At 44.5% G+C, this 16,384-nt stretch overlaps 1 protein-coding gene across 1 annotated transcript in view; it reads right to left on the bottom strand.

The window, feature by feature from the left end:
* The window catches only part of LOC126235215 (dynein axonemal heavy chain 8-like), a 570,318-nt gene that overhangs the window by 190,992 nt on the left and 362,942 nt on the right, over positions 1–16,384 (bottom strand). The window contains exon 32 of the mRNA XM_049943945.1: positions 2,419–2,706. Within this exon, the coding sequence (XP_049799902.1) occupies positions 2,419–2,706 (288 nt within the window). The remainder of the gene's footprint in view (positions 1–2,418; positions 2,707–16,384) is intronic.

Here is a 16,384-nt window from a genome sequence, read left to right as displayed (position 1 = left end):
TTCTTCTGACTGAGCTATCCAGGCACGACTCACGACTCAGTCTTACAGCTTCCATTTCGCCAATATCTCTTTCCTATATGGAGGCTATCGTGCTTGGAAAGAAGTACTGTTGGTGCAAGAACCATGCCCTTTTGGGGTGGGATGGGGGCGAAAACGGGGTGACGTAAGAAACGGAAAGACAGAGTGGGAAGGAGGAAATGGACAAAGAGAGAGGGGGAGGGGGAAGTTGGACACAGAGAGGGGGAGGAGAAGGTCGACAGAGAGAGGGAGAAGGAGGAAGTGAACATAGTGAGAGGGAGGGGGGTGGAGGAGAAGGACAAATAGAGAGGCAGGAGGAAATGCGTGCAGTATATAGGATGTAGCGGTTATAAGTGCAGATATTTTTACTGGTGACTGAGGACGGTGTACTGCAGACTAATAATTATAGCTATTACAAGTCGTATGTTTTTAGGTTGGGAAGTACCTCCACGAACGCGTGGCTCAAGCAACTCACTGTTGACTATTTTCGCCGAGATGAATTTGTGAAGCTCTTTCTCTTGAATAAATCATCCATTTTTTTCTGAAATTGTAATGATTGGCTTATTTGTACATGTATATCATATCTACCGATTTAAGTCTCATTCGGATAATGCCTTTGTGGTGTGTATTTTTCATTTTGTCTTAGGGTATAGAAAAGGAAATGTCCTCACTGATTCACTGACTCATCATCGCGCAGCCCAGTACTGATCTTATACTGTAGGCATAGTTTAAGAAAGGATTTTCGAAATTCCACCCGTAAGGGGATGAAAGGTTATTTGAAAAAGTTTCTATTAAGGCAATTTTGAAGATGGAATTACAGAAGTTGGGATTTGACTTCGAGGTTAGAAACAAAGAAATATGTGTCGGGGATTGAAGTTTCTAGGGAAATGCCACCACAAGAACTCAAAAGGCAGCATTAACAAAAACTTCGGACTCCAGCTACGAGAATCGCTTCTTGGTCAGATGTCCATTAGAAAAAGACCATACTGCTATGTCCTTAATTAGCGCGAAAAGTTTAGAACGTATTGCAATTTGTGAAGTAAATCAAAGAAAGCTATTTAACAGTCACGACTAATCGGCTTTCTCGGAATTGTATAGAAAAAGAAGCGGCTCATTACTACATCAACTTTTCAGTAGGGTAATATATGTTTATAAAATTATCTTTGTTGCAATTACCACACAAACCCGAGCGAAGGAGCGGGTGCTAAGCTAGATTGCCGCTACTATATGATTGCCGCTTATAGAGGAGAATAGTAGAGTGTAATCTGTATATTTTGCCCGTTAGTAGTTTGACACAAAAAACTGAGGATGAGATCGCGGCAGGTGCCATAATTTGAATTCCCAGAAGCTTCACTCAGTGGAAGAGGGGTCAAAAAAAGCGAACACGTGTTTCAGTTTTCCGTAGATAGGCGACCGTTCCTAATAAAATAGCGGCCAAAGTTTTCGAAGCACTTTATGTGTCTTTTAGCGAGTAAACAGTTCAACCGAAGCGGTGGCACAGTGGCTATCATTGCAGCTTTACACTTTTGCGTCCCGCGTTCGAAACCCCATTACTATTTTTATACCTGTTTTTCATTTATCTACCCACGTCCATAGAAGATCACTACAAGAATGTTTTCAAATGTATTTTGACATAAAGTTGTTTTTATTCGTCTACGTATTGTATGTCTGGTGAATGAATTTAAAAAAAGTGAATGAGAACATTATTTGAATTTTTTTCTTGAAAGTCGTGTAGTGTATCTTGATTCACAATCAAATGCAAGAGCCAGTTTTCGGTAAAATGATGCGATATGTCAGGTTTGCCACGACATTATTGTTAACGCGTGAAATCTTCAGCACTGTTAACAACATTTCTTTCTCGAGTGAGATTCATACGAAAAAATACCGCTGTGGCAAACCAGCCTTTGTGCGATGCTCATGGTATTCGGAATTACTATGTTTCGAATGTTGAATACAATAGGAGAATTAATAGAAGAATTGATATAAGAATTATGTAATAAATGTATGACACTTATTGTGGAACGCAATTGTAATTTTACAATTAATATAACGCCCTTGCATCTCCTGAATCGATAAGGAATATTCATGTAGTAACCTTCAGCAGACATGGGTAGATACATGAAAAAACAATACTCGGGTTCGAGCAAGGGGCACAAAAGTAAGAGGTCGCCACGCTAGCCGCCATGCCGAAGTTTCGGCTGAAATTATTGCGCGCTGAAAGACATTTAAAGTACGTCGAAAACTTTGACAGCAGTTTACTGATACGCTCGAGTATCTACACAGAAGCCGAGACACGTGTTCGCTTATTCTGACTCGTCTCCCGCTGAGCGGAGTTTCTGGGAAATGGCACTTGCCGTGTTCGCCTCGTGAGCAGACAAAGCAAGAGGTGGAAGTGCTGACCTGCTTCTCGGCCATGGCCTTGTCGAACTGCGCTTTGACCGCGTCCAGTTCGCGCTGCTTCTCGTCGAGCAAGGCCTGCGCCTCGTTGAGCTCCTTCTCGGCGGCACTCAGCTTTGCCATCTGAATGGCCAGGTTGGCCTTCAGCGGCAGCACCTCCTTGTTGACGGCGTAGAAAGACGTCATGGACACCGTCCACTGCAGCAGACCCGCCACGTTGCCGCACGCCTGCTTCGCCGCCTCGTACGTGTACAACGGGGAGTCCAGATACGGCATCAGCAGGTCGATCATCTGCGATAACGGAACATTCATTTCTCAGGCGGCAAGTGTTAACAACTGGAGCAAACAAGCATATACAAAACAATTCCACTCCTTACAAGGAAAACATTTTTTTAAAGCTGACGAATCGGTTTGTTCAGATTTCTTTACGTACTACACGAATATGTAATAAAAAATGGGGGTTCCTATTAAAAAAAAACGCAGTTGATATCCGTTTGACCTATGGCATCGCCATCTAGCGGGCCAACCATAGCGCCATCGGTTTCCCCCTTCAAAGTAGACGAGTTTCGGACTTTGTAGTTTTTTCGTTTGATGCTTATTTCGTGAGATATTTGGCCCGATCACTATCAATGGACCACCCTGTATATACAGGGTGCATCAAAAAAATGTATACATACTTTGAACTGTCATAGACAATTTATTTCCCGTTCTACAAGATTAAATATCTGTGAGAAAGTAATGTTATGTTTCTTCAACAGGTGGCAGCAGTTGCAAGGAAGTAACTGCAACATGGCGGACGTGCGTTTGAGCTTTGAAGCGCGGGAGCAGATAATTAAGTGGTACTGGAAGTTTAAGAATGTAGCTGCGGTTTGAAGACAGTGGAGAAGTGAGTATGGTACAGAACCACCTTCAAGGTGAACAATTACATGTCTACGAGACAAAGTCGAAATTCATGGAACAGTGTGTGATGTGCATAAAGGTCGATCACGGCGACCTCGTACAGCTACAAGTGATGATTCCAAAACTGCGGCCTCTTGGAACTGCTTCAGCGTTCGCCTCAAAAATCTCCAACGCAAGCGGCACGTGATATTAATGAAAGAGCTAGTACTGTGCTACGCATTCTGAAGAAAGGCAAGTTTCGTGTGTACATTCCAAGGTTGGTGTAACAGCTAAGTGACGACGATCCAGATCGAAGGTTAGAACTTTGTGAATGGGTTCAGGAGATGGTGAGACGTGAAACGGGATTTATGGGTAGCATAATTTGGTCGGATGAAGCCCTTGCAATTTGAACAATACCAATTCTCTCACAATTCGGCTCTGAATTGAACTTTTGGGAACGGGCGCTGATAACCTCGCTGTTGTGCGCCCTAAAACACTAATAATAATCATCATCATCATGAAGCCCAATTCAAACTCAATGGAACTGTCAATAGGCACGATTGTATGTACTGGGCTGAAGATAATCCTCACATTACAGTTGAAAAGGCTGTGAATTTGCCTGGTGTAAATGTGTGGTGTGGTTTGTCTGCAAGGGAACTCATTGGGCCATTCTGCTTTGAAGGTACTGTTACTGGAGAAACGTACCTAAAAATGCTTGCTGACTCCATATTCCCTGCCATTCGTGCATTATACGGTAATGATGAGTTTTATTTCCAACAAGATGGCGCCCCGACGCACTATCATAGGGACGTACGAGCATACCTGGATCACAATGCCAGGCCAGTGGATAGGACGCAGGGGACCAATAAAGTTTCCTGCACGCTCTCCAGACCTCACGCCGCTGGATTTCTTCTTATGTGGCACAGTAAAAGATGAGGTGTACAAATGTAAACCACGTAACCTGGACACACTTTGGAATGAGATTCAAGCAGTGTGCGCAGAAATCTAGTTGGACACTTTGGTACGATGTACGGAATCAGTGGTGACTCGTACTCAGAAATGTATTGATGCTGAAGGCCACCAGTTTGAACATTAATCACATTTGCAAAGTACATTTATTTTTCCAATTGGACTTTAAGCTTTCCATTTCCAGAAATATAAAATTGTAGAATGGGAAATAAATTTTCTATGATGCTTCAAAGTGTGTATAATTTTTTTTGACGCACCCCATATATATATATATATATATATATATATATATATATATATATATATATATATATATACACTCCTGGAAATTGAAATAAGAACACCGTGAATTCATTGTCCCAGGAAGGGGAAACTTTATTGACACATTCCTGGGGTCAGATACATCACATGATCACACTGACAGAACCACAGGCACATAGACACAGGCAACAGAGCATGCACAATGTCGGCACTAGTACAGTGTATATCCACCTTTCGCAGCAATGCAGGCTGCTATTCTCCCATGGAGACGATCGTAGAGATGATGGATGTAGTCCTGTGGAACGGCTTGCCATGCCATTTCCACCTGGCGCCTCAGTTGGACCAGCGTTCGTGCCGGACGTGCAGACCGCGTGAGACGACGCTTCATCCAGTCCCAAACATGCTCAATGGGGGACAGATCCGGATATCTTGCTGGCCAGGGTAGTTGACTTACACCTTCTAGAGCACGTTGGGTGGCACGGGATACATGCGGACGTGCATTGTCCTGTTGGAACAGCAAGTTCCCTTGCCGGTCTAGGAATGGTAGAGCGATGGGTTCGATGACGGTTTGGATGTACCGTGCACTATTCAGTGTCCCCTCGACGATCACCAGTGGTGTACGGCCAGTGTAGGAGATCGCTCCCCACACCATGATGCCGGGTGTTGGCCCTGTGTGCCTCAGTCGTATGCAGTCCTGATTGTGGCGCTCACCTGCACGGCGCCAAACACGCATACGACCATCATTGGCACCAAGGCAGAAGCGACTCTCATCGCTGAAGACGACACGTCTCCATTCGTCCCTCCATTCACGCCTGTCGCGACACCACTGGAGGCGGGCTGCACGATGTTGGGGCGTGAGCGGAAGACGGCCTAACGGTGTGCGGGACCGTAGCCCAGCTTCATGGAGACGGTTGCGAATGGTCCTCGCCGATACCCCAGGAGCAACAGTGTCCCTAATTTGCTGGGAAGTGGCGGTGCGGTCCCCTACGGCACTGCGTAGGATCCTACGGTCTTGGCGTGCATCCGTGCGTCGCTGCGGTCCGGTCCCAGGTCGACGGGCACGTGCACCTTCCGCCGACCACTGGCGACAACATCGATGTACTGTGGAGACCTCACGCCCCACGTGTTGAGCAATTCGGCGGTACGTCCACCCGGCCTCCCGCATGCCCACTATACGCCCTCGCTCAAAGTCCGTCAACTGCACATACGGTTCACGTCCACACTGTCGCGGCATGCTACCAGTGTTAAAGACTGCGATGGAGCTCCGTATGCCACGGCAAACTGGCTGACACTGACGGCGGCGGTGCACAAATGCTGCGCAGCTAGCGCCATTCGACGGCCAACACCGCGGTTCCTGGTGTGTCCGCTGTGCCGTGCGTGTGATCATTGCTTGTACAGCCCTCTCGCAGTGTCCGGAGCAAGTATGGTGGGTCTGACACACCGGTGTCAATGTGTTCTTTTTTCCATTTCCAGGAGTGTATATATATATATATATAGGGTGTTACAAAAAGGTACGGCCAAACTTTCAGGAAACATTCCTCACATACAAATAAAGAAAAGATGTTATGTGGACATGTGTCCGGAAACGCTTAATTTCCATGTTAGAGCTCATTTTAGTTTCGTCAGTACGTACTGTACTTCCTCGATCCACCGCCAGTTGGCCCAGTTGAAGGAAGGTAATGTTGACTTCGGTGCTTGTGTTGACATGCGACTCATTGCTCTAAAGTACTAGCATCAAGCACATCAGTACGTAGCATCAACAGGTTAGTGTTCATCACGAACGTGGTTTTGCAGTCAGTGCAATGTTTACAAATGCGGAGTTGGCAGATGCCCATTTGATGTATGGATTAGCACGGGGCAATAGCCGTGGCGCGGTACGTTTGTATCGAGACAGATTTCCAGAATGAAGGTGTCCCGACAGGAAGACGTTCGAAGCAATTGATCGGCGTCTTAGGGAGCACGGAACATTCCAGCCTAAGACTGGGGAAGACCTAGAACGACGAGGACACCTGCAATGGACGAGGCAATTCTTCGTGCAGTTGACGATAACCATAATGTCAGCGTCAGAGAAGTTGCTGCTGTACAAGGTAACGTTGACCACATCACTGTATGGAGAGTGCTACGGGAGAACCAGTTGTTTCCGTACCATGTACAGCGTGTGCAGGCGCTATCAGCAGCTGATTGGCCTCCACGGGTACATTTCTGCGAATGGTTCATCCAACAATGTGTCAATCCTCGTTTCAGTGCAAATGTTCTCTTTACGGATGAGGCTTCATTCCAACGTGATCAAATTGTAAATTTTCACAATCCACATGTGTGGGCTGACGAGAATCCGCACGCAATTGTGCAATCACGTCATCAACACAGATTTTCTGTGAACGTTTGGGCAGGCATTGTTGGTGATGTCTTGATTGGGCCCCATGTTCTTCCACCTACGCTCAATGGAGCACGTTATCATGATTTCATACGGGATACTCTACCTGTGCTGTGCTGCTGTGCTTTACAAGTACGACACAACATGTGGTTCATGCACGATGGAGCTTCTGCACATTTCAGTCGAAGTGTTCGTACGCTTCTCAACAACATCGGCGACCGATGGATTGGTAGAGGCGGACCAATTCCATGGCCTCCACGCTCTCCTGACCTCAACCGTCTTGACTTTCATTTATGGGGTCATTTGAAAGCTCTTGTCTACGCAACCCCGGTACCAAGTGTAGAGACTCTCCGTGCTCGTATTGTGGACGGCTGTGATACAATACGCCATTCTCCAGGGCTGCATCAGCGCATCAAGGATTCCATGCGACGGAGGGTGGATGCATGTATCCTCGCTAACGGAGGACATTTTGAACATTTCCTGTAACAAAGTGTTTGAAGTCGCGCTGGTACGTTCTGTTGCTGTGTGTTTCCATTTCATGATTAATGAGATTTGAAGAGAAGTAATAAAATGAGCTCTAACATGGAAAGTAAGCGTTTCCGGACACATGTCCACATAACATATTTTCTTTCTTTGTGTGTGAGGAATGTTTCCTGAAAGTTTGGCCGTATCTTTTTGTAACACCCTATATATATATGTGTGTGTGTGTGTGTGTGTGTGTGTGTGTGTGTCTCCTAAGAGTCGTCGCCAGGCCCATTTTTTCTGGTGTTTAAGCAGATATTTGCAATTTCGTTCTTGCATTATGTAGCTGGAGTCCGCCCAAACAGACAATGCTCATTACGTCTTTCATGCGACGAGCAGGGTCGTCGGAAAGTGTCGGGTCTGTTTTCCGTTACAAACAAAATGACTTTTAAAGCGGTGTTTTTTGTGCTCTTCGATAGAGCGAGCCCATATTAGTCTAGTGCGATATTCGTGTTATTGATAATTATCAACTTGGACAGTAAAACTCGAAGAATAACCAGTACCAGGGCGACAGCAGTGTCCTGGCCCGCACTAACTGCTACCATCAAGCTTGTAGCTCTACTGAGCCTCTGCTGGATTGCTGTTCATTCTTCGTGTTTTAAAGTCCCTGTTGAGATATATCGATAAAACGAATATCGGACTGCAATTTTTCTGTATATAAATGAACAATCACTGGTCGGTTTCTTGCCTGTTTTTCGGTACAAATTTTGCAATTGATTTTAAACTAGCTTCCCAATAAGCTAGAAACTTCAAAATTTCAATATAGCTTAGAACTAGATAACACTGTAACATTAATTCGCTTTCGAGTCTGGTGTGTGGCGGAAGGTACTTTGTTTCTATCTGTCTGTTCGGCATAAATTTTGCACTTGATTTTAAATTAACTTCCCGATAAGCTAAAGACTAGAAACTTTCAACTTAACTCAGAACTTGATGACAACGCAATATTAACTAGCTTTCTTTCCTGGTGTGTGGCTGAGAGTAGGTACTTAGTGTAAGAACTGGGTGGCACTGCTATTTCCCTGTTGTCTTGTTCCAGTCGCGAATGTTTCGCAGTTAAGAACGACTGCTCTAAGGTTCTCTGTGAGCTCGAACCTCTCTAATTTTCACATTCGCTGTCTTTTCGCGAGATATGGATAGGAGGAAGCAATATGTTGGTTGACTCAGGTGAAGAGAAACTGAAATAAACCTGAAGTTTACCATATGTCACTGTTGAAATCTCATCAAAATGTTTAACATCAATTGAAAAATACACACACACAAGACTAAAAAAGCAGAAAATAAATGTTTAAATAGAATTTTTTAAATGTAACTGGTTTTAAAACGGACTGATAAATATTACATCTCTCTCCTAGCTCCGTACAGATTCCTAGCACCATACAGATAGTCCTGAAAATTTGTGCCATGACATTTCCTGTAAAACTGAAAACATGGGGCCTAATTAATTTTCTGTACAAAATATTTACCTTTTGCACGATAAAATGGTTGAATATTCAATTGATTTTGCACTTGTGGAATCATCAAACACTGCCTATAAAATCCAATGCAAACCGTCGTTTCTTCATATACCCTTAAGGGAACCAATCATTCCACTTACCTTTGTACCCCGAACTAGCGCTGCAGTTCGTCCGAATTTCCCAGGATTGGTCCTAGTTTTGAGGGCGTCCAGAGTAGAACTGGAGGGATTTTTATACAACTGTTCGGGGTAAACCTAAACCTTTTTTCGTGTCTGGGGATTCAAATGATTGGAAATAAATAGATTGTAACAAATCTTAGTTGACATTCGTTAAATGAGGACCACACTGAATATAGTTTCTTTCGTTTTAGTCTGTTAAAAACGCAGCGGCAAGCACGCTTACACGCTCTGCTGTACACATACGGTATGCTCCAATATGATATTTACAATTTTGATCACGTATATTTCAGAAATGGGAATAGGTAGAAAGGTATGATACGCGGCAAAATATTGACACACACATAAAGCTGTTTTTTTTTCCTTATTTTCCCATATTAGTTATTGACTAGTTGCCCTGCCCCTCTCCCCCCAGCCCACCAGCAGTTGGCACAGTGTATAGAATGGTTGGTACAGACCAGATCTGACACCAAGGTTCTGTGGAAACCCATTACATTTTTGTCTTTGGGTGGGATTTACACGGAGTATAAGCTCGCATCAGAGCAGCGACAGCACTCGTAAATTGTGGACATGTTAGGCCAGACATGGAACTGGAGTACCACTTAGATGTCCTTTGTGTTACAGATGGCGCACACATTTAAGGTACCCATCTGCCCCCCCCCCCCTTTTTTTCGTGACACGATTTTTCTAGTTCTGTCCCGATTTTTTTCAAAGGTAATTCGGGACACCTATTTGTCTCGGATTTAACAAATAGGAACCGGTTTATCCCGAATTAGATGTTTATTACACCTGTATCGGTATGCTGTTCTGAAAGGGTATTTTCCCAAATGAGTAATTATGGAGCAGTGACAAAACACAGTTTGTTGCAGACACTACGAAAGCAATTTTCGGGACTAGAGTGAATTATAATGAAACTTGAGTTAAATATTTTCATATGCTGTTAAAAAAATACTGACATGCTGAAAAAAAATACAGCACTGATAAATACGGCATGTTTGCTCGCAATCAAATGGTTCAAATGGCTCTAAGCACTGTGGGACTTAACATGTGAGGTCATCAGTCCCCTAGACTTAGAACTGCTTAAACCTAAATAACCTAAGGACATCACACACATCCATGCCCGAGGCAGGATTCGAACCTGCGACCGTAGCAGCAGCACGGTTACGGACTGAAACGCCTAGAACCGCTCGGCCACAACGGCCGGCTGGTCACAATCCGTCATCTTGGGAGTTATTAATAAAATATAAATTAATGTAGTCGTACTTTTTGTAACAAATTAAAGTGATTTAATGTGTTCTGAATTTGAGTCTGGAAAATATGGTCACCTTAAACGCACTGAATTCCATTAAGCGGCTTCTAGAACCTTAGGTGTATATGAACATTATGCTACAAACCGCGCTTTCCTACCTCTCCCTATTTCTGAAATATAAGTGATCGATCATTTTGGAACAACCCGTATTATCCTTGCTTCATTATCGAGACAATGAGAAGCCGCCGAGAATAGCCGATTGCATGCCCCGCGACACCGTCCCGCCCGCCAGACAACAGAGTATCTTAAATGTCATTTGCCTTCTACTCATTGACCTTTATAAAACGACTTTATGGACGTTCATGTCCGTTACTGCAAATTAGTACTACGGCTGAACGCGAACATCTCTACAATGCGCTTTCATAAATTCCTGGTCCTCTGGGGTGTTATTTACACTACTGGCCATTAAAATAGCTACACCACTAAGATGACGTGCTACAGAAGCGAAATTTAACCGACAGGAAGAAGACGCTGTGATATGCAAATTATTAGCTTTTCAGAGCATTCACACAAGGTTGCCGCCGGTGGCGACACCTACAACATGCTGACATGAGGAAAGTTTCCAACCGATTTCTCCTACACAAACAGCAGTTGACCGGCGTTGCCTGGTGAAACGTTGTTGTGATGCCTCGTGTAAGGAGGAGCAATGCGTACCATCACGTTTTGGACTTTGATAAACGTCGGATTGTAGCCTATCGCGGTTGCAGTATATCGAATCGCGACATTGCTGCTCGCCTTGGTCGAGATCCAATGACTGTTAGCAGAATATGGAATCGGTGGGTTCAGGAGGGTAATACGGAACGCCGTGCTGGAGCCCAACGGCCTCGTATCACTAGCAGTCGAGATGACAGGCATCTTATCCGCATGGCTGTAACGGATCGTGCAGCCACGTCTCGATCTCTGAGTCAACAGATGGGAACGTTTGCAAGACATCAACCATCTGCACGAACAGTTCGACGACGTTTGCAGCAGCATGGACTGTAAGCTCGGAGACCATGGCTGCGGTTACCCTTGACGCTGCATCACAGACAGGAGCGCCTGCGATGGTGTACTCAATGACGAACCTGGGTGCACGAATGGCAAAACGTCATTTTTTTCGGATGAATCCAGGTTCTGTTTACAGCATCATGATGGTCGCATCCGTGTTTGGCGACATCGCGGTGAACGCACATTGGAAGCGTGTATTCGTCATCGCCATACTGGCGTATCACCCGGCGTGATGGTATGGGGTGCCATTGGTTACAGGTCTCGGTCACCTCTTGTTTGCATTGACGGCACTTTGAACAGTGGACGTTACGTTTCAGATGTGTTATGACCCGTGGCTCTACCCTTCATTCGATCCCTGCGAAACCCTACATTTCAGCAGGATAATGCACGACCGAATGTTGCAGGTCCTGTACGGGCCTTTCTGGATACAGAAAATGTTCGACTGCTGCCCTGGCCAGCACATTCTCCAGATCTTTCGCGAATTGAAAACGTCTGGTCAATGGTGGCCGAGCAACTACCTCGTCACAATACGCCAGTCACTACTCTTGATGAACTGTGGTATCGTGTTGAAGCTGCATGGGCAGCTGTACTCGTACACGCCATCCAAACTCTGTTTGACTCAATGCCCAGGCGTATCAAGGCCGTTATTACGGCCAGAGGTGGTTGTTCTGGGTACTGATTTCTCAGGATCTCTGCACCCAAACTGCGTGAAAATGTAATCAAATGTCAGTTCTAGTATAATATATTCGTCGAATGAATACCCGTTTATCATCTGCATTTCTTCTTGGTGTAGCAATTTCAATGGCCAGTAGTGTATATTTGCTGGTCGGTTGGAGGTGCGCGCCCGCTCTCGTTGTCAGCACCAAACGAAAGCCAGGAAACATTCCCCCTCTCGTGTCCCTGCTTCCCACGGAACACAGTGGCTATCGTTCAGCTCATCGTCTAAGACCGTTTGTGTCCTGGAAAATAACCCGATTTGACCGAGATGTCCGACATTTGCGAAGTTTTTGCCTGGGCTAGGCAATTTAAATTATGGCAGGCCTATTCCAGCAATACGTCAGCTTAGTTACGTGTTAATCGCACCTGGAACAATTTAAGCCACAACAGTATGTGAATCAGTTTTAAATGATAAAGGGAAAAATTGCTCCGTCCAGTACATAATTAAATGAACTTGTATACTGCTAATTTTAACTTTGTCGTACCCCTGAGATACGTCTTCATTTACCCTTAGGGCTAAGACTATCCTCTGTCGGTGAAATGAAGCACTGCTTTACTTCAACTAATTAAAATAATGCAGGCTGGTTTCACTTAGAAGAATGAACGGATAGCTCGGTCATCTAAACTCTAAAGATGGTTTCAGTAAAAAGAATGTGTATTTGGCTCAGCCGACAAAAAAAACTATTAATTGTTTTCACTTGGAAAGAAAGAATGAATAATTCAGTCAATACGCAAAGCTACAACGGTGTCGAATGTTTTCATTCGGTTGCTCTCACGGACTAAATTCATTCGAAAAACAAATGAATAATAATACAACCCACAGGTAAAACTACAACCGACTGACACGATTGTTTCCATTTTGTCGTTCCCACATACTGGTTGCATTCAAAAGAATGAAAGAGTAGTCTGACCAACTGAGCGATTGTTTTTATGCAGTTGCTACCACAGACTGATTTCACTCAAAACAGTAAATGAGTAGTCCAGCCAACTGAATCGACTGTTTTCATTCGGTTGCTCCAACAGAGCAGTTTCACTCAAAAGAATGAATGACTAACTCAACCGATTCGTATAACTACAGCCGAATGAGTGGATTGTGTTCCAACAACTGAATCAGTCGATTGTTTTCATTCGGTTGTTCCCGTCACTACGTAGTAGGTATGCTGTAGCTTATTTTATTATATGGAGAGTACGCCAGGAAAGTACTGTATGTTGAGACCCTTGCTGTTCATATTGTCTGTTAAAGACCTGGCAGATAATGTTAACGTAAGACTTTTGCAGAGATATTATGTATAATGTAAAATTGTATGGAAAAAGCTCCACAAGTATACGTCATATCTTGATATGGTTTAAAATTAGTGTAAAGATTGGAGACTTGATGTAAATCTTCAGAAAAGTAAAACTGAATACTTCGCAGAATGCAGAAACGTAGAATGACCATGACACCAATATCAATCAATCAATCAGTCAACCCACGCAAATATCTGAGTGTGACAATTTTAAAACCAACCAAAAATTGATATTTAATGCCACAAGTACGAAAATTCGTATTTGTCTACGTAAATACATACATTTTGATATACTTTATTTTTAAAGATGTACTTTTTATTCAGATCGCCTTGAATAAGATACTTCACATACAAATAAAGTTGTCAACCATAGTCATGGTTCATGAGTAACTGAAAAGGCTGAAAAAGTATGTACGTAAAATCACTAAAACCCGGCGAATGAGTGAAAACATTCATATAGCAGACATTGTAAGTAGCCTGTTTATGTGTTTGTATGTTGGCAGCGCTATAGACTACATTAAAATCTCTGACAGCGCTGTGCACCCTCTGTAAGAGACTCTGTGACTGGTCGCACTTGCAGTTGGAATAGCCAGCTGTGATGGAAGTTTGAAGTGAATAGTCAGGAGAGATGGAGATTAGAGGTTAATAAATAGCAGTGTTAGAGGTCTGAAGTATTAGCGCGAGCGGACGGTCTAGACGTGTGCCGTTAGGGAGATTTAATATAAAATGATAATGAAATTACTGACGATTATCTAATGTTTCGAACTGGTTGTCACATGATTAAGGTAAAATCTGCTAAATACGTTGTTTGCTCTGTAACAAAACTTTTACTTTGCTAACCACATGCCTATTAACAGTTAAGAGCCTACAGCAGTTAGAATCTTTTTATTTAGCTGTCTGTACTGATGCTTGCTGTATTGCTTTAGTGCGTGTAATGATGATTTACTGTGAGGTAAGTGACTTATGAAATGTATGGGTTATTGTCAGGATTTCTTCTAATTCAGGGCCATTCTTTTGAGTTAATTTTAAAGCATTCAGATCGCGTTATCCTTGAATATTGTGGGCAATTAATAATAAGGAGAAGTTTGAGCTCTGTTTGTCAGGGCAAATTCTGTAGGTCAGTGTTGAAACGATAAAGACAAGCAAAGTGACAGGACGTCAGTTCCACTCAGGAGATTCAGAATTAAATAACGTAGAAGTTTCACCTTCTTAGTAATTGCAATTTAAGTAAAAAAAATATTAAATAAAGAAGTTTCAACATGGCAACTGAGGCTAGTTACATTGTGTTGTTTCATTCAACTGAAAAAACCGACCGAACGAGAAAACAATCGACTGACAAATCGATTGTTAAAAACAGTCGATCGTCTCATCACTACTGCTAAGAAATCCTCACCTCAGTCACAAGTTTCTTTTGATACCTCATAAGATCGTAATCTCATTAATAATTATACTGCGTTTAATGATTTTGGAAGTAAAGAAATACGGCATGAATGTGACTGCGTTGATCTAAGATTTCAAGATGTTTTGTGAGAACAGCTAGGTTTCATGTGACCGATGTTCTCAGAATCCATGCCGGTTGACCTCAGAATATGTTCAAAGAATCTACTTGTAGATGCATGTGACCTGTGCTTTCTTCCGACTACAGGGCACAGTTTTTAGTTCGGTATCTACACCTTATCTTTAAGGTGAAAATACGCTGTAACTCAGACGTAAATTCTATACAGAATCTGTTAAGGATTTCCTTTGGGTCTGGCGCAAGGATTTCCTCAGGGCATAAAGCTTTGTTCAGTTCTAGAGATTTCTGCTGTTTCTCAATACCACTGACACTAATAACTACACTCCTGGAAATTGAAATAAGAACACCGTGAATTCATTGTCCCAGGAAGGGGAAACTTTATTGACACATTCCTGGGGTCAGATACATCACATGATCACACTGACAGAACCACAGGCACATAGACACAGGCAACAGAGCATGCACAATGTCGGCACTAGTACAGTGTATATCCACCTTTCGCAGCAATGCAGGCTGCTATTCTCCCATGGAGACGATCGTAGAGATGCTGGATGTAGTCCTGTGGAACGGCTTGCCATGCCATTTCCACCTGGCGCCTCAGTTGGACCAGCGTTCGTGCTGGACGTGCAGACCGCGTGAGACGACGCTTCATCCAGTCCCAAACATGCTCAATGGGGGACAGATCCAGAGATCTTGCTGGCCAGGGTAGTTGACTTACACCTTCTAGAGCACGTTGGGTGGCACGGGATACATGCGGACGTGCATTGTCCTGTTCCCTTGCCGGTCTAGGAATGGTAGAACGATGGGTTCGATGACGGTTTGGATGTACGGTGCACTATTCAGTGTCCCCTCGACGATCACCAGTGGTGTACGGCCAGTGTAGGAGATCGCTCCCCACACCATGATGCCGTGTGTTGGCCCTGTGTGCCTCGGTCGTATGCAGTCCTGATTGTGGCGCTCACCTGCACGGCGCCAAACACGCATACGACCATCATTGGCACCAAGGCAGAAGCGACTCTCATCGCTGAAGACGACACGTCTCCATTCGTCCCTCCATTCACGCCTGTCGCGACACCACTGGAGGCGGGCTGCACGATGTTGGGGCGTGAGCGGAAGACGGCCTAACGGTGTGCGGGACCGTAGCCCAGCTTCATGGAGACGGTTGCGAATGGTCCTCGCCGATACCCCAGGAGCAACAGTGTCCCTAATTTGCTGGGAAGTGGCGGTGCGGTCCCCTACGGCACTGCGTAGGATCCTACGGTCTTGGCGTGCATCCGTGCGTCGCTGCGGTCCGGTCCCAGGTCGACGGGCACGTGCACCTTCCGCCGACCACTGGCGACAACATCGACGTACTGTGGAGACCTCACGCCCCACGTGTTGAGCAATTCGGCGGTACGTCCACCTGGCCTCCCGCATGCCCACTATACGCCCTCGCTCAAAGTCCGTCAACTGCACATACGGTTCACGTCCACACTGTCGCGGCATGCTACCAGTGTTAAAGACTGCGATGGAGCTCCGT

Source organism: Schistocerca nitens, chromosome 2 (genome assembly GCF_023898315.1).
Source record: "Schistocerca nitens isolate TAMUIC-IGC-003100 chromosome 2, iqSchNite1.1, whole genome shotgun sequence".
NCBI classification, from domain to species: domain Eukaryota; kingdom Metazoa; phylum Arthropoda; class Insecta; order Orthoptera; family Acrididae; genus Schistocerca; species Schistocerca nitens.
The sequence above is the reverse complement of the archived record's forward strand: the minus strand, read 5'-3'. Positions and strand labels throughout refer to the sequence as shown.